At 59.4% G+C, this 18,800-nt stretch overlaps 1 protein-coding gene across 1 annotated transcript; it reads right to left on the bottom strand.

The window, feature by feature from the left end:
• Nucleotides 1-2,614: 2,614 nt before the first annotated feature.
• On the bottom strand, nt 2,615-8,978 carry LOC141464932 (cell adhesion molecule CEACAM1-like). The gene is made up of 6 exons (XM_074148094.1): nt 8,852-8,978; nt 7,721-8,050; nt 7,340-7,609; nt 7,102-7,161; nt 5,560-5,608; nt 2,615-4,476 (listed from the first exon to the last, which is right to left on the bottom strand). Exons 1-6 carry the CDS (start codon nt 8,925-8,927, stop codon nt 4,473-4,475), a joined length of 789 nt encoding a protein of 262 aa, XP_074004195.1. The 5' UTR covers nt 8,928-8,978; the 3' UTR covers nt 2,615-4,472.
• Between the last annotated feature and the right edge of the window lie 9,822 nt (nt 8,979-18,800).

The raw sequence follows: 18,800 nt of genomic DNA, 5'->3' as shown, positions 1-18,800 counted from the left end.
CGTGTGTGCCCTCATTTTGCATCCTCAAGCACAAGATGACTCCATCCTGTTCCCGACCCCACTCATGGGCTGGATCCTGCCCCAGCAGGGGCTGGACAAGGTTTCCCTGCCCTGGGGTGAGTTTGGGGCTTTACTGTGGCTCCCGCGGCTTCCCCTGCCCTCGCTACCCAGTCAGGCACTGGTTTCCACTGGGGGGATGCTGTCTGGGGAAGAACTCGGCTTCTCCCTCTGGGCTGGACCTGCTTTTTCCCGGCTGCGGAGCGCTGCAAGGCTGGGATGGGGCTCCAGGTCTCCCCTGCTGCATCATCCGGGCTTCCCCCCATCCCCACCTCCCTCCACCTCCTCACTTCAAGCCCTGCTTCCCCTGCCTGAGCTCTGGCTGTGGTCCTGCCAAATCCCCACCAAGCCGTGCCGGCAGGGATGCTCTGGGTACCAGGGAGCTCTCTTCCCACGTTCCCTTATCCCACTGGCTTCATTGGGACACCCCCAGATACACCCACCAGACTTGATTCAGGGTGTCCTGAAGAGAAACAGCCCTCTCCCCATCTGGATTTGGGGTGCAGGGGACCATTTCCCCACCAGCAGTGCAGCCCGGGCTGTGTCCGTCCTGTCCCGGCTTGTTTCAGATGATCCCATCAAGGACATTCCCTCTGGAAAAGGGGAAAGGACAAATGAAAGCAGACGGAGACACAGCCTGGGTAGTCACAGGCAAAGGGGGATGGTGCCAAAGACCAAAAATCACCAGTCACCAATTGATGGGCCATCAAGAACTGACAAGGAGAGCTTTGGAGAGGACAAACCTGGAGCTTGGTTAGAGGAGGGAAGCAGGAGGAAGGTGAGGATTCGGGATATTTGGGATGTGGGACTGGGCAAAACTTACTGAGGAATGGTTGGGGGAAGCGGCAGAGAGGAGGAGGGTAAAAGGGGGTGGTTGTGTGTGAGCAGAGCTTGTCTGACCGAGCCCTGATCACCCCAATCTTCTCCGGCTTCTAATTAAAGCCTTTCTCCACCATCGGTGTCATCTCCCTCTGCGTCCCGTGCGGGAGGTGGCAGTGATGGGTGGGCACTGGGGTGAGGAGGCACCAGGAGCATCCCTGAGCTGCGGCTGGGTACCCGAGAACCTGAAACGGCCCGAGATACCCCCCGTAAGCACAGAAACAAGGAAACGAAAAGGGGAAAATTAGTCCAGAAAACGTGGGAAACAGTCTGGGGAAGTAGAAATCGGTGACAGGTATCGGCTGCTTCAGCTGGAGGAAGAGAGAAACAGCCCAAGGCGGCAAAAATTGGTCTGAGAAAAACGGAAAAAACCCATCATCTCTGGGCTGTTCCAGGTGAAACAGAAACCTCTGCTCCAAATAGCGGTGTCCTGCGCCCCCTCGAGTCGCTATGGTATAAAAACTACTCGCTTTGTACCCAAAATGCCTCTCTCCCTGCAAGGATTTCCCTGCGGGAGCGGGGAGCGGCGCCGGGGGATGCTCGCCTGGCTGCGGGGGATGCTCGCCTGGCTGCGGGGGATGCTCGCCTGGCTGCGGGTTCCCTGATGTGGCCCATCCAGGCGGGGAGGCTTCGTCCAGCATCACTGACCTCGCTCCTGGAGCCGTCTGATGAGCGCTGCGCCGGTAACGTTTCAAACGACACGTATTTGTACAGGTATGCATATAATAAATTAATCATCGATATACCTGCTTCTAATATTGATATGTAGATATTGAGATCTGAGGATACGAAGCTACTCGCTGCTTTTAGTAGCGGTAATTTTGGTAGTAGCTTGAAATATGTATATATATAGACTTGCTTTTCTGGGAGTAATTTTATAGTAACTTGAAATATATACTTTGCCTTCCCGGCAGTAATTTGTTTGCCTGGCAAACCTGAGGACGCCCAAACGCTTCTGCTGCTTGGGCGAGGCGCTTGCTCGGATTTTTGTCTGGGCTGCTCCACCAAAACGATTGAATTTCACCATCTTTTGCTCCCAGCTTCGCTCAGGAGGTGTAGGGCGCCCGCTGAGCTGCCGAGGCTTCCCAGGGAGGGGGAAGAGCCACGGGAGGGAGGAAGGACACGAAGGCAGAAGGATGAGGGTGCGGAGATGGGTGCTGGCAGCATCTCTTCCACAGGCACATCCCAGTGTATCCAACGTGCTCCGGAACACAGACAGAGGGATCTATTTACTTGGGGCACATTTAAACCTTACATATATTCTGTCTCCTTCCCAAAGGCTACTTTTCCCCACCAGATTTAGCCGTTACAACACACAAAGGGATTTCCCACAGCCCAGAAGGTATTTTTTCTGACGACAAACCCAGCTACTCTGCATAAACCTGCACACAACGGCCTCCAGATGAACCCCGAGGATAAAGCCTCCCCGGAAAAGCCCCCACAGGGTGGACCCCAGAGGCATCTGTGAGCCCGTCTGGCTTGGGTGGCATCGTCTCACAAGTCCAGCCCCCCCCCGGGACTACGGGCCGTGCCAGGGTGGCCGCTTGCCAGGCCACGGTGACTCAGGGAAGTGCCACAGGTTAAAAATACCCTCACCCGGCTCCGGAGCAGGGTTCTCGGGTTGGTTTTAACCCCGAGGGGTGATTTCCCACCCCGACAGAGCAGGGCAACGCCAGCTGGGATAACACACGCACTTTTATTAGTAGCAACAGACGTTAAAAAAAAAACCCCACAACGTCTCCAAAATGAGTCACAGACAACTCTCCAAAAAGTTTAAAGAAGTAATTTTTGTAAAACGTGGCTGCATTCGTTTTACACCCGCTCGTGCACCAGGGAACTTAAGAACCTGCATTGCAGCCTAAAACTGAGGTTGAAATCTGGTTTATTCTGCCCAAACTGCTCTGTTTCCTTTAATGCTTTAATTGCAACATGAAATCCCAGGCTGAGAAATGCCCCGTTGCTGCCAGCACCTTTAGATCCCCGTTTTCTCCCCAGGACAGAGCTCCGCTGCACCGTCTGCCCAAGCAGGGAGGGCAGGGAGGGCAGGCAGTGGCCAAGATGGTCAAGCCACGAGCCAGTTCGCTCTCCCATTATTTTTGGATTTGCCCCAGAAATAGGTGCAGGACAGCTTAGGGACTGCTCACGCCGTGGGATACCTGGTTGCCCTTCTATTCTCCACAGAGAGGGGGTAACTCCAAGGAGAAGGAAACCCACCGCCCCCCGGCCGGGAAAGCCCTTTGCTGCAGAAGCAGGTCCAACAGGCAAGACCCAAGGAGGAGAAACATCCAGCTGTAGCGCTCGCTTTGTGGCTGGGAGCGAGAAGTCCCCAAGCCACCTGCTCTGGGAGAGAAGGGACCATCCAGCAGCAGCCAGGGCACCCAAACCACCTGTCCCCGGCGTGGGGACCAGCTCAGACAGGGTACTGGACCTGGGGGTGTCCCCATCAGAATGAAAGATGGGTGCAAACACCCCGGCCTGAGGCTCACAAGGCACTTTGCGAGGTCCAGCACTCCTGGGAGAGCATCCAGTTTTCTCCAGGGTGAAGAGGCCAGTCGTGCCTCCAGGCTAAATAATTTCAACTACAGGAAAAAAATAAGGACCCCTTCAGGAGCAAAGGCCAGAAGAGCTCTGCAGAAGCAGCACGGGGAAGGGAGGTAACAGGACCAGGGGCTGGAATTGGGGCTGCCCTGGCTGTATCAAAGCAGACCGAGTCCTCCATCACCCGCAGGAGCAGCAGAAGGGAAGGACAAGCTTGTATTGGCACACGTAGGAGAGGAGTGATGTCCCCAAATCCCATCAGAGCCCAAGGCTGCAGAACAAAGGAGACGAGCTCGGGAGCATCCCTAGGTCTCCCACGCCAGGCTCTGTCACTGCTCTAACGCAGCCACAGGGGTTTCTTTGGGGTTTCCTTCCTAAAACAAATCTACGTTGCTGCTCCTCCCTCCCCTGCCGCCTTCCACTGGCCCCGCTCATCTCCCGCCCTCCCCAGGGCACACGACAGCAAAATCCTGCCCTTTTTCCTCCCTCCGAGGGTCAAACAGAGCAGAACGCCCACAGTCTCAGCCCCTGAGCCCCCTGAGCTGGCAAGTCCCAGGCCATGGTTAGGGGCCCAAGCCCTGGGGACACAGGGGCTGACACCACAGCACCCCCCAGCAGCCCCAGAACCGTGTGTTTGTCCGGAGGGGATGGTGGTGGCTCCTTCCAGAGCCATCAGCCCATCCACAGGCTCTTGGCCCACCCCGGAGGAAGGCAGGAGAGGTAGGGAGGTCTGGAGGACAGCAGCAGCAGGGTCTCCAGGCATGGCCATGCCCACCTCTCCCCCAGGGACATGGAAGGGGCCCTGGGGAAGAGCAGGACCACACAGAAATAGTTCCGGACGGTGTTTTATAAATAGTTGTCGGCTTTGGCAGCTGGAGCAGTTCAGTGGTGAGCCCAGAAGAGGTTGGGACAGCATCAGGCGTCCAGCGCTCCCCAGGCAGCATCCACCACCACCACCACCACCAGGGGAAGGCAGCAAGGGCACAGCCGGTCAAGCTCTACCTGCAAGAAGAAGAAGGTCTCCATCTGAGACCTGAGAGGGTCTCCAGTCCCTAAAGGGGGCCTACAGGAGAGATGGGGAGGGACTCTTGATCAGGGAGGGGAGCCATATGAAGAGGGAGGACGGTTTTAAACTTAAAAAGGGGAGATTGAGATGAGATCTCAGGAAGAAATTCTTTGCTGTGAGGGTGGTGAGAGCCTGGCCCAGGTTGCCCAGAGAAGCTGTGGCTGCCCCATCCCTGGAGGGGTTCAAGGCCAGGTTGGAGGGGGCTTGGAGCAACCTGGTCTGGTGGGAGGTGTCCCTGCCCAGGGCAGGGGGTGGCACTGGGGGGGCTCTGAGGTCCCTTCCAACCCAAACCAGTCTATGATTCTAAGCCATCTCCTGGGTGCGGATCCCACCTGCTTTAGACCCCCTCCAAGGCTTCAGGCAGCTGCAGGGTGTCACATGCCAGTGATAGCACTGAGAAGGTCTGAACCTGTGCTCTACACCATATTTTAGGAGCTACCTCGAGCAACTTCTCTCTGGGAGGAGTTGTTGTCCACAGCTTCTCTCTGGGGCCTGGCTGCCCAGGACAACCAAGACCTCTCTTATTTTTGACTGGACACATCGTGGGGGGCAAAATTCTGCTCTTCAGAAAAAACAAAGCATGAGTTTTTGGCTCCTTTTGCAGCAGGAAGAACTGGGACAGGACCACCAGTGGCTACCCCAGGACTCGCGGCTTCAGAAGATGTGTAAGAGGGAGAACAGGCGATGGAGCAAACGGATGATGGGCCAGGAGGAACGCCGAGGTTCCCCGCTGCCCGGTGGGATAAGCAGCAGTATCAGGCAGTGGGTGGGGGAATCAAGGATATTTCCAGAGCAAATCCCAGTGTGGTCTAAACAAGGGGGGAACAGCAAATCCTTTGAGCCCCCAGAGTGGGCAGAGCAACCCCTCAGCTGCTTCTTACAACTGCAAGGAGGGGCTGGCAAAGGACCCCGAGCTGTCCTGCTTGTCCGGCTCAGTTCCAGCCAGCGATAAATTCTGGCCAGTAGCCACGGCTGAAGGAGCAGGGCCACCACCAGGAGAGGGGCTGGAAGCATCTTACCTACAGACGTTGCGACACGGGCGATCCCTTCTGCACCAGACCAAGACACCTGGGGACAAACCAGTCATCATCTCCATTAAACACCCCAGAGATGGTGCTCGGGCAACGTGTGGCATCACTTGGTTGGGAAACCTCGAGCTGGGAGGGGCTGCCCGCGCTCCCTGAGGCAGGGCTGGTGTTTGGGAGCTGAAGGAACCTCCCCCCCGTCCATCTCTACGCTGCCCCATGGGCACTGATGGTCCCACCGCTGGCCAGGGAGCCACCAGCTCCAGCCACATCTGAGCAGGCACAAGGGGAGCGTGACAGGGAGGAGGAGAGCAGGAGAACATCGATGAGCTCCTCCAGCACCTACCCAGCGCCTGGAGGCTTTTCACAGGAAAAACCTGAAAACTTTGTGCAATAGCAAAACATACACATAAATCACCTCGGGAGAACCTCCTACTTCTATTTTAAACCGCCAGAGCCTCTTCTCAAGTCCAGACTTGGGCATTTCTTTGTTTGTGTGGTTTTTCCCCCTCCAAGTTTGCAGTCGACAATCTCAGAATTAAAAATCCCCACTTTGCCAGGGACTGGGGATGGGCCGGAAGAAACACTCTCCAGCTCCAAAAAAGGAGGAAAAAAGCAAGACCACTGAGTAAAGCAGCACATTTCCCTTCTGCGGGCAGAAAACCGCTGCAGACCGCGGTGGGGGGGCTCAGTGCTCTTACCCTAGAAGGGATGTGTGACATCCCTCAGCGCCCATGGGACTTTGGGGGGGTTGTTGACCCAGATAAGGACAGTAAAGTGTAATCTCACGCCTGCTCTGGACACCCAGGAAGCATTTTCATGCCAACCTTAGAATCATAGAATCATCCAGGTTGGAAGAGACCCTTGGGATCATCGAGTCCAACCATCTACCCTACACTACAAAGTTCTCCCCTATATCATATCCCCCAACACCACATCTAAACGGCTCTTAAACACATCCAGGGATGGTGACCCAACCCCCTCCCTGGGCAGCCTGTTCCAATGCCCGACCACTCTTTCTGTGAAACATTCTTTCCTAATGTTCAGTCTAAACCTACCCTGTTGGAGCTTGAAGCCGTTCCCTCTTGTTCTGTCATTGACTACCTGTGCCAAGAGACCAGCACCGACCTCTCTACAGTGTCCTTTCAAGTAGTTGTAGAGAGTGATGAGGTCTCCCCTCAGCCTCCTCTTCCTCATACTAAACAGTCCCAGCTCCTTCAACCGCTCTTCATAGGATTTGTTTTCCAAATCCCTTCCCATGCCCCGTGTCTGGGAGCAGGGAGGAAAGGGAAGGTGACAGAGGACAACATCACCTCCTGGGGCTGGGGACACCCTGCTTGAAACCACAGCAGCGACAAAGCCCCAGCCCCTGCCCAAGGGATGCCCGGGTGGGAAACCCAGGTCCCAGCGAGGATGTGGCACATCAGCCAGCCCAGACGCCCCCACACCATCCCTTCCCGCATCCAGCCCCCGTCGTAGCACCCACCAGGGACGCAGCAGCAGCCGGCCAAAAAGCCAGGGCAGAGAGTCACTCACCTGCGAGCGAGCCCACGACCACGCACGCCAGGATCACGGGCAACAGCACGTTGGCAGCGTCTGCAAAGGAGAGGATCCACCGTCTCTGCGGCCAGATGAATTTAACCCCCCACCCACACCCTCCATGCAAAAACCAGGCAGTTATGGGACAATGGGGAACTGGGGGAGAGGATATGGGGGTTTGGGGGACATTTCCCCTGTTTCTTTTCCCCAGCATCAGGAAGAAATCCCCACTTACGCTGGACGTGGAGCAGGAAGGAGGTTTCGTTCTGGCTGACTTCGTTGCGGACCACGCAGGCGTAGTAGCCGCTGTCGTTCATCGAGGCTTTCAGGATGCACAGGGTGCTGTTGTCCACAAACTGGATGTGGTCGCTTCCCAGCAGCAGCTCCCCATTTTTCTTCCACCAGTACAAGTCTGCCTTCCCTTCCAGGACGTTGCAAACCAGTTTGGTGTTGGCTCCTGCCTTCACTGACGAGTTGCCCACGATTTCTGGCTCGGACAGGGGTTCTGGGAGAGACGGAGCGACTGTCAGCATTGAAACCCACGGCTCCCCGGATGCCAAACCTGGAGCACCTTCCTCCACAGCGATTCCAGAGGCTTTGCCATCCCATCACTCACCGACAACAAGCAGCTGGAACCAGCCCGTGGCCTCCGACTCAGACCTGAAGCGGTACAGCCGGTCGTCCCCCCGCTGCAGCACCATCTGCAGCGAGAAGTCCGTCTCATTGAACCGGGTGCGGTTCTCGTAGGGGCGAGACGTGTTGGGGGCTCTATCGAAGGCGTAGCTGAGGATGACTCCTTCCTGCGGGCCACTTTTGTACTCCCAGAAGACAACTTGGCTGGCCCTCGGCGGCGGCACGGTCAGGAGCACGGTGCAGCCCACGGCCGAGACGAGTCTCTCCGAGGCCGGCCGGAGGTCGGCAGAGTAGCAGGGAGGAAGCGTGCGTGCTGAAAAAGAAATCCGATTTTACTCTACAGCTACTGAGATTCAGCTTCCTCCACCTGCGAGGCAGCCGCAAAACCCCTCCCTGGCTTGGCCGCGCTGCAAACCACGGGGCTGGGCACTCCATTATTTAGGTTTTTAAGCAGCGAGGGGGAAAAGCAGAAGGTCCCGATAATTGTGTACAAGTTCCCTTCATATCTCTCACCCAAAAAACACAGTTCTTCGCCTTAATGCTCAGCTCATGGACCTGCACCGCTCCAGCAGCTCGTACCCGAGGATGGCTGCTGCTCCTGGGGACCCCGCAGCACCCAGATTCCGCTCGGGGAGCCCTTCTCCTCCCTCCCACTCCACCGGGGGCACAAAGCCAGGGGTGACTGAGCAGAAGGAGCCCTCACCGCCCACAACCGCTTTCCCGTCGGATCACGGCCAAGAAAAAGGGCTATAAGAGACGAGAAAGCCCACGAGCCCCTTCCCGATCTTCCTTTAAAAGCTTTTGGCCGGCGAAAAGCCGGGGTTCGGGAAAGCCCGGGTCTGGGACTGGCCTTGGCATGTTCTAACGGGGGCCAGGGGAATCTCCTCCGGGCCCGGGGGCGGCTCGGCGAGGTGCAACACCCCCCGCCCCACTTCCCCCTCCCCGGTGCTCGGGCTCCAGCTCCCAACGCTCCACAAGGCAGGAAAACACCCCAAAACGCGCGGAGCTCCCTCCATCCACCGGCACCCCCGGAGCGGGACCCACCGCCCGGGCGGGATGCGCTCCCGGGGGAGCCCGGGTGTCCCGTCCCCGCCCCGTCCCCCCGGTGACTTGCCTGTGATGGCCAGCCCGGCTACCGAGCTGCCGGGGCAGGCGAGGAGGAAGAGGAGGAGGAGGAGAAGGGGCAACATCTGCGGGGCCGGAGCGGTGGCAGCTCCGCCACGAGTCCCCGGGAGGCTCCCGCCGCCGGGGCGGGGACGGCGGGGAGGGGACCGGGCGGGGGGGGGGACCGGGATCGAGGCCGCCCCCCCGGGCCGCTGCCGCTGTCGCTCAGCGGGTGACCTTGGGACAGGAGCCCGGGGTCCCCCTGCTCGCCCCGGGCTGCCCGGAACCGTGTCCCTCCCCCCCCCCGGGGCTGCGGAGCGACGGCTCCGAGCGGGGAGGGACAGGCGAGGGGTGGCCACGGGTCGCCAGCCCGGCCCAGCCCCGCTTCCTCTCCTCCTCCTCCTCCTCCTCTTCTCTCCTCCCCTTCCCCTTCCCTTTCCCCTCTCCTCCCACTCTCTTCCCTCTCCTCTTCCCCTTCCTCTCCTCTCCTCTCCTCTCCTCTCCTCTCCTCTCCTCTCCTCTCCTCTCCTCTCCTCTTCTCTCTCTTCCTCTACCTTCCTTTTCCTTTTCCTTTTCCTTTTCCTTTTCCTTTTCCTTTTCCTTTTCCTTTTCCTTTTCCTTTTCCTTTCCCTTTCCCTTTCCCTTTCCCTTTCCCTTTCCCTTTTCCTTTTCGTTTTCTTTCCTCTTCCCTCCCCTCCCTTCTCCTTCGCCTTCGCCTTCTCCTTCCCCATCCCTTTTCCCATCTCCTCTCCTCTCGCAGGAACCCCCCCTCTATTTGCCATGGTGCAAAAACCCCCCAAATGCCAGGTCGAAGAGGGCACTGAGGTAACAGCACGGATACGGTCCCTGGTCCTTGGCCCCGGGGGGGGGCTTTGCAGGACTGTGATGGCAGGCGAAGGAGCCCACGACAGCAGCAAGCAATGGGGTTTGAATCATTTGCCGGAGCAGCCCTCCAGCTGGAGGCAGGGATGTGTCCCAGGACGGGGACGTGGCCGGGGAACGGCTCTGCCTGCCCAGGGAGACTGCAGAGATTCCCTCTGTTCCCACCCCAGGTTTATCACGTAAAGTACGAGGCGGGTGGGGATTTTTTCCCCTTCCTCCCCTTATCTCCATCACGTTTGGGAGGGTGGTGAAGGGTGTTCGCTGCAGCAAAACCCTGTGTGGTGCTTTGCGTGGCCCAGTGCCCTGGTGTCTGGAGAAACCAACTCTGGAGAGAGAGATACATACATACATATAAATATGTATATACACACACATATATATATAAACCAAGCCAAACTGGTTTGAGCTCTCCTGCGCAGGGGAGCTTCCTGTTGAAGGCAGGTTCAGACACCACCACAGCATCTATTCCCGGCCCCGAGCAACTTCAAAAACACAATGAGCTCAGCATCCACCCCCCTCCCTCCCCTCCCAATGCCTTCGGCGGCCTGGAGGGTGGGGGCTGGTGTTTGGGGGACCTTCCAGTGCCCCCCCAGATGCTGCTCTAACTGGGGACGTTAGTCTATAACTGGATATGCCCAAAGCCGATGCACAAATGTGTTGCAAGAACCTGCTGCGGGAGCTGGATGCACACAATCGTGCTGCGCAAACCTGCGGCTCACACAAAACGTGCAAGAACCTGCCGCGCAGCCGGGACACGCACAGAAAACTGCCGCACGAGGGGAACGCGCTGGAACCGAGAGTGCGCAGAATGAATAAGCACCAGCTGAGTCAGCCCCAACTGATGCACAAGCCCAGGAGGAGCAAACTGCTGGGAAAAAAAAAAAAAAATCACTTGGGAAGTGGGAGGCTGGGGAGCCTGGGGGGGGACACCCATCACTGGGGTGGTGCGTTGTCGGGGTCAGCTCTGCCCAATCCTTGTCCCACGAGGGGTCAATCAGTGTCCCTGTGCCGGGAGGAGAGGGGCTTTGCAGCCTGCAGCTCCTCACAGGGGAGATGCTGTGCCAGGATCCCTGCCTTGGGGTGAAAAGAGTCGCTTTGAGGCGCTCCCAGGGCGGGGAGAGGGCTGTGCCAGCACGCAGAGCCCGCAGGCACGGGGCTGCAGCTGGAAAGAGGAAGCTTAGGTCTGCCCAGGTCCGGAATTCCCACCTTTGGGCAGCTGTGGTGAAAAACACCGTGATTTTTTGAAAACAAAACCTCAGTGAGAGCAGGGCTCGGGGCAGGGACTGAGCCACCAGCCAGGCTCCGGGAAAACCAAGGCTGTGGGGTTGTCACTTGGGGGATGCTCTGCTCCCTCCGTGGGTACCAGAGCACACACCAGGAACGGGGAGGGCAGCAGGGAGGAGAGGGGTGGCCAGACCAGGGACTGGACCCAGCCCGGCCAGAAGAAGATCTCCAGGAGACATCAAGGCGCAGGAGGAATCATAGAATCACAGAATTGTCTGGGTTGGAAGGGACCTTTCAGATCATCGGGTCCAACCATCAACCCAGCACTGCCCAAACCTCCACTGCCCCACGTCCCTCAGCACCACATCTGCCCGGCTTTTAAATCCCTCCAGGGATGGTGACTCCACCACTGCCCTGCACAGTCTGTTCCAATGTTCAGTAACCTTTTCAGTGTAAACATTTTTCCTCATTTCCATCCTAAACCTTCCCGGGAGCAACTCGAGGCCATTTCCTCTTGTCCTGTTGCCTGTTCCTGGGACAAGAGACCGACACAGATGCCTGTGCCCAAGGAAGCCACCAACCTGTCCCACTAGAGGGAGCGAGAAGATCAGCTGATGGAGAAGGCAAGCCGAGGAGCTGGGATGAGGGAGCCAGGCCCAGAGAAGGAGTTTCAGGCAGAAACTGGCCCTTCATCCCCTGCCGGAGCCTGGGCATGCTCCTGACCAGGGCACACGTGCCTCGGGAGCTGGGGGTCCCACCTTGTGGTGCTGCTGGGTGGGCACCATGAGAGCTCTGCATCCCTCCCAGGGACGGCTGCCGGTCTGTGGCTTCATGGGGCTGGCCCCAGTGCCCCCCTCCATCCATCCCTCTCCCAAACAAGCTGTGAGAGCGAGAGCAGAGGCAGCTGCTCGGAAGGAGAACGAGGACATGGGGCTGTGGAGGTCACGGGCAGCGGGGCTGGCCCACACAGGCTGCTGGGACCAGCTGGGCTGGGCAGAGCATAGCCAGGATCTGGCTGTCCTTTTTCCTCTTTTTCCTTTTCTCTTTTTTTTTTTTTTCTTTCTGTATGCTCTGCTTTGCCAGGAGGTTGCAAAACCCAGGGGGTGAGTCAAAACAAGCCGGAGCTCCCTTCCACCCTCTGCAGCCCTGCAGCAGCCAGGCGTCGTGCCGGAGCCAAACAGCCCAGGGACAGCAGGAGCTGCCCTAGGACGGGGACATCGTCCTTCGGGATGCGACGACGGATCCTTGGGCTGAGCCACGCTCTGTGAGAGGAGAAGATGAGCTGAAGCTTCTCTACTTTCTGCCCCTCTGCTCCGCTCTGAGGAGACCCCCCCCCATCCCCCAGTGCTGCCTCCAGCTCTGGGGCCATCAACAGCAGAATGACATGGACGTGTTGGAGCGGGGCCAGAGGAGGCCCCGGAGATGCTGGGAGGGCTGGAGCCCCTCTGCTGGGAGGACAGGCTGAGAGAGTTGGGGGGGTTCAGCCTGGAGAATAGAAGGCTCCGGGGAGACCTCAGAGCCCCTTCCAGTCCCTAAAGGGGCTCCAGGAAAGCTGGGGAGGGACTTTTTACAAGGGTTTGTAGTGATAGGACAACGGGTAATGGCCTCAAACTGAAAGAGGGGAGATTTAGGTCAAATATTGTGAAGAACTTCTTTGCTGTGAGGGTGGTGAGAGCCTGGCCCAGGTTGCCCAGAGAAGCTGTGGCTGCCCCATCCCTGGAGGGGTTCAAGGCCAGGTTGGAGGGGGCTTGGAGCAACCTGGTCTGGTGGGAGGTGTCCCTGCCCAGGGCAGGGGGTGGCACTGGGGGGGCTTTGAGGTCCCTTCCAACCCAAACCATTCTATAATTCTATGAAGCAGCCCAGGTCCTACTGGTGTTCAGAAGGCCACACACCCCAGCTCTCCATCACAGCTTCTGGGAGTGGGATCTTCTGGTCAGCTTGTGCCCATCCAAGTCAACCTCCCCTGTCCCATTCAGGGTGAGCACCAATCCCTCCAGCCTCAGCCCTACACCCGGCAACGTGTGGGGCTGGAGCAGCTGGCCCAGCTCTGGATATGGCATGATGGAGCCAGGCAGAGAAGGTCTCCATCCCCCATGACAACAGGGAGAAGTGAACCCTGGCCCCAGACGCAGGCAGGGAGTGACCAGACAAGGGCTGGGGGACAGAGGTTGGGTCCTCACAGCCGATGTCCTCCCCCTCCAGCCCCGGAACCATCCCAAAAGCTGCTTTAGCTCCCCTGCAGGCTGAGAGCAGGCAGAGGGGACAAACTGCCCCTCAGCACTGCCCAGCCAAAACCAGGCGTGCATCAACCCAGAGCGAGTGAGGTTCACCCAAAAAGAGTGTTCCTACCAAGGCAGACCCAGGCATTGAGCACACGCTGGCCCCGTGAGCTGCCTCGAGAAGGGGAAGGGGCCTCTCGCAGCTCTGCGGGTACTAAATGTGCCTCAGCATCCTCAGAAGGAGCAGGAGAGTTCTGGGGAAGGGGAAGGAGGGAGGGAGGCATGAAAAAACCCCTGAGTCAGCGGGAAACCTGCGGTGGGAATCTCTGAGTCAGCTCCAACCATGGCTTTGCTGAAACCAGTCCCCCCGTAGCCCCCGCATGGCTTCCAGGGTTCTCCGAATTCCTGGGAACAAAGCAGAGGGGCTGTGCATCCCGCAAAGAAAGAGCTTGTTGCCTCCGGCTGCATCCCCAGCAGGGGAGACTGAGATGGGATCTGGGGAAGAAATTCTTTGCTGTGAGGGTGGTGAGAGCCTGGCCCAGGTTGCCCAGAGAAGCTGTGGCTGCCCCATCCCTGGAGGGGTTCAAGGCCAGGTTGGAGGGGGCTTGGAGCAACCTGGTCTGGTGGGAGGTGTCCCTGCCCAGGGCAGGGGGTGGCACTGGATGGGCTTTGAGGTCCCTCCCAACCCAAACCATTCCATGGTTCTGGGATCTGTGTGCCTGTGTCCCATGCAGGAAGGCAGGGTCTTGGAGACCTCCTGCAGGTCAGGCTGAAGGTCTCTGCACAGCTCTGGCCAAGCGCCCAGGCCAAACTGGGCAGTTTGAGGCTGACCCAGGTGAGTTTAGGGGGAAGGACAAGGCTGAAAAGCAAAGTCTCCATTGAATGGTTTGCCGGGACTGTGGTTTGCACACCACAGAATGGAAAGGCTACTCACAAAGCCCAGAACAACTCTTCCACACGTCTCACTGGGAGCATCGGCACGGCCTGACCCCGAGGCTGTGGGGTCCTCAGGCCTCCAGACACCCCAGGACTTCCGGAGCTGGGACTGCATCATCCTGCTCCTCCCCTTACTGGGGCTCCCTTTCCAGAGGGGTATTTCAGATGTGGCTGAGGATGAAGAGCTTCTCTGGGCATCTCTGAAAGCCACAGATCCCTCCCATCGCGCAGACTGTCGGGGTTGTTGGGGTGGGGAGGATGTTCTGCTGGTTCATGGTGGTCTCAGGCACATTGGAACCACCGATCCCAGGGAGAAACTGGGCGCCCCATTGCTGCAGCACCAGTTCTGCGGCATCAGGTCTTCGGTGTTGTCAGCAGGATGCCCGGGGCGCTGAGTCACACTGCCTGGGTGCTGAGTCATGTCTGCTGGGCCACCCCCCCCCATCCTGGTCCACTGGCACATCCTTGCCCCCAAGCGAGGCTCCCCAACAGCGGGACCGACCCACACTCCTCACCCCAAGGTGCCCCCGGAGAGGGCGAAGGGGCACCATGAGCCCTGGGCTGAAATCGTACAACCATAGAATTGTCTCAGGTGGAAAAGACCTTTCAGATCATTGAGTCCAGCCATCAACCCAGCACTGCCCAAACCCCCACTGACCCATGTCCCCCAGCACCACGTCTGCCCGGCTTTGAAATCCCTCCAGGGATGGTGACTCCACCACTGCCCTGGGCAGCCTCTTCCAAGGCTTGACAGCCCTTTTGAGGAAGACCTTTTCCCCAATCTCCATCCTAAACCTCCCCTGGCACAACTTGAGGCCGTTTCCTCTTGTCCCATCGCCTGTTCCTTGGGAGAAGAGACCGACCCCCCCCTGGCTACACCCTCCTTTCAGGGAGTTGTAGAGAGCGAGAAGGTCTCCCCTCAGCCCCCTTGTCCCCAGGCACCGGGGGGCAGGGGTCCAAGGCACATCACGGGCAGTCTCCAGTTTCCCCCCAGTTCCTGTGACAGCTACAAGGTGCGATGTCGCTGTGCCCCAGGGATGGGGTGAAGCACCCCGGCTCTGCTGGGCCACGGACTGGGGCTGGCCAAGGGCGTAGGGCCACCCCAGGAGAGGATCCTCCCTGTGACGAGGGCACAGAGGTCCCACTGGCTTCTCCATGTGGCTGGTGGGGAAGGTGACCCGATCCAGCCCCAGCTGGAAGCACTGACCTCTCCGTGGAGCCCTGGAAGTGCGGTGTGATGGCAAGAGGACTTTTTTCCCCCCTCAAAAAAAAATACTCTCGGTGCAGGAATTGATGGGTCCAAACAGAGAGGGAGCGACGTCTGGGAGAGCATACCAGGGAGGTTAGAGAAGGCCTTCCTGAGCTGCACGCGATGATTTCACGTCCCGGGGGGGCGGCTGTTTCCTGACGGAGGATGCTGCAGCCAACACATGTTAGAAATTATCAGCTGCTGGAGGCGAAGGAGCCGCCGGGCTGTGGCTTGTCTTAAAGGAGCAGCCTTGGGCAGCCGGGACCCGGCCCCGGGCTCTGCTCCCGAGGATGCCAGCCAGGGAGGGATGCCCCGTCGAGGGGTGCCGAGGGGCACCCGACAGATCCCGCACACGCCACGTTTTCCTGGAAAACATGGAAAAATAACATGCCTAAATTGCACACTCAGCCATTCCGCCTGAAGCAAAGCTGAAGCGAATCCAAGGGACAGGCTGGGAAATCCCAGACACACAACTCACATCTCCCTGCAGGTCCTCTCTGCCCGGCTCCCCCCACCCCTCTGCCTCCCCAAAAAACGCTGGCGAGACACCCCCCCGCCCGGTGAAACACCTTCTCCCGCTCTCCTGCACTTGCTCTGCACCACCCAGTGCCAAGGAAACAAATTTCCAGGCTCCGGCTGACCCGGCTCCCCTCCAGCACAGACCAGGAAACATTAAAAGTGAAAAACAACTCCTCGGCCAGTATCAGGAGGCCTTTTTTTTTTTTTTTTCCATCTGGCTCCCACCCAGTTGTTTCTGCAGACGGGAGGTTTTGCAGAGCAGCCGAGCCTGTGAGCGAGGGCAGGACCAGCCGCCGAAAGAGCATCAGTGCTGCCCCAGCGATGGCTGGGAGCCGCTGCAGGGACCAGAGCCACTGCCAGGAACGGCCACCGGCGCAGCCAGGGACACCCACGGGCCACCGAGAGTGGCTGCGGCCACAACCAGCCGGAGGGTGATGGGGAAAGGAGAAGGAAGGGGGACCGGGGGTCACCCCCAGTGCATGGGGACGGCCCGGCTTCGCAGGCAGGATCGCTCCAAACCAGGCAGAAGAAAAGGCAGGACCTGCCTGAGCCTTTGCCGTGCTCTGCCCCGTGCCGTGGCTGGGTTTGGGGGTGGGCGGGGGGACCTGCTCTTGGCCCTGAAAGTCCTCTGCCAAGGACTTTGCCAGCCCCAAACACCATCCTCCCCCTGACCCACCAGGGTGAGCAGAGAAGTAGGACTGGAAAGATGCTCGAGAGGTTTTTCTTCAAGCCCCTGCCCTGGCAGCTGAGGGACAGGGTAATTCCTCTCCCCCCACCCCAGCCCAGGGCAATGAGGGACCCGAGAGGGAGTTGCTGCCCCCTCCCCCCCCCCGAGCCCCACAAACCATTAAAAAGAGGAACTGGAACTGCTTTTTCCCTTTTAATGAGGTGGTACTTGTGAATAGCTGCCTTCTCCTGCCTGCAGTGTCTGGGGGGGCTCCCCACAGGGAACTGCTCCACACAAAGCTGGGGGGAGGCAAGAGGATTCCGTGGGAGAGACAGTGCCATTCCCGGCAGGCAGGATGTGAAAAGGGACAAGTTCTTTTTTTAAAGGGAAAAAAAAACAACAAAACCAACCTTTCATTGTGTGGGAGCGTAGGAGAAGCAAGACACCCGTGAGCCACCTCTTCCTACCTGCTCCCCCCATTTCCCAGGTAGGGGGTGACACCCCCACTGCATGACCCAGCCCAGAAAGTCCAGGTTTAAGGGCCAAATCCTGAGCCCACGTTATTACTGAAATGTCACCACGAGTTTTAAGCCCCTCGAGGATGAAAGCTCAGCCTGGCAGGGCTTTGGGTCACAGCTCCTGCCCAAGGAGAGCAGCATTAGCTGGGGACCCCCGTGGCACGCAGCGGGGGGGTCAGCCCTGGTCGACTCCAAGCAGCTCTGGCTTCGTAGCCACGTCTCTGTGGCGTGTCCCTGTGGTTGTGGCACCGGGCTGTGTCCCAGCCCAGCGACGGCTGCAGGGCCCGGAGTCCTGGGGGCAGGATGGTCACAGGGGAGCCACCTCTACCATGGGGCTCACCTGGGTCCGAATTCTCCTGCTGACACTCAGGTCCCTATTTCCTCGTCGATCCCAAATCTCCCCCCGGGTGCAAGGCTGGGGGTCACCAGGGCTGTCCCTGGGTCTGGGCGGGGGCCAGCCCGCTTTCCCACGCCCCAGCCTTAGAGGAAAGGGAGCGGTTCTGGGAGGACCCAAGTGCTGCCGCGTTTTATCAAGGTCTCACTTTCCTTTCAGAGGGAAAAGCAGGAGAAGCCGCGGACTCACCTGAGCACGGGGCAGCTATCGCAGCCCTCTGGGAACGGCCCTTTCTCCAGCCTTTCTGTTTGCTTTCCAAACAACTCCACATTTCCACTTCAGAGCGACTGGGAACGCTGCCCCCCTCCCCCCCCCCGCAGGACAGAGCGCTGGGGGTGGGGGTCAGTGGCCAAATATCAGCCTGCCCAGAGGAGACCCTGCCCTGCTCCCACCCAGGGTGGGCTCTCACCAGTAGGCACAGTTCCCCACCCTGGGCAAGGCCTCTGGGAGATGCTCAGCAGCCACTGACCCCCTTTCTGCAAACTTTTACCTGTCTGAGCTTCCTGGGGTGGCCAGCTGAGCCCTGGGCAGATCTGCTGGCCCAGTGACCCACAGGGACGTGTGGCTCATCACCCAAACCTGTCTCGGGTCATCGTCATCACCACCATAGAATGGTTTGGGTTGGAAGGGACCTTAAAGATCATCGAGTTCCAACCCCCCTGCCCTGGGCAGGGACACCTCCCACCACACCAGGTTGCTCCAAGCCCCCTCCAACCTGGCCTTGAACCCCTCCAGGGATGGGGCAGCCACAGCTTCTCTGGGCAACCTGGGCCAGGCTCTCACCACCCTCACAGCAAAGAAGTTCTTCCCCAGATCTCAGCTCCATCTCCCCTCTTTCAGTGTCAAACCCTTCCCCCTCCTCCTATGGCTCCCCTCCCTCATCCAGAGTCCCTCCCCAGCTTTCCTGGAGCCTCTTTAGGGACTGGAAGGGGCTCGAAGGTCTCCCCGGAGCCTTCTCTTCTCCAGGCTGAACCCCCCAACTCTCTCAGCCCTCCAGGTCGCGTCCCCCCACCCCTGCGACCTTCTCCCCTCAACCCGGGGGGGTTCTTGCCCCCCGGACCTGGGTGTCCCCAGGCCCGAGGGGTCGCTGCCCGGTGGGTCACGGAGGGGGGGACGACACGACACAACCCTATCCCCGCGGTCCCACCGCCCGCTTCCCGCTGCCGAGGGGGCACGGACCCCCCATCCCCACCCCCGGGGCGACCCTCGGTGGCTGCGGGGGAGGCCCCACCCCATTGGCCACGCCCCCCTCCCGCCCCGCCCCCCGGCCCCGCCCCTCGCCCGCTCCCTCCCGCCGCCCCCGTCGGAGCGCGGCGGCCGCGGGGCAGCGGCAGCCGGGTCGGGCCGGGCC

Source organism: Numenius arquata, chromosome 5 (assembly GCF_964106895.1).
Source record: "Numenius arquata chromosome 5, bNumArq3.hap1.1, whole genome shotgun sequence".
Classification (NCBI taxonomy): Eukaryota; Metazoa; Chordata; class Aves; order Charadriiformes; family Scolopacidae; genus Numenius; species Numenius arquata.
The sequence above is the reverse complement of the archived record's forward strand: the minus strand, read 5'-3'. Positions and strand labels throughout refer to the sequence as shown.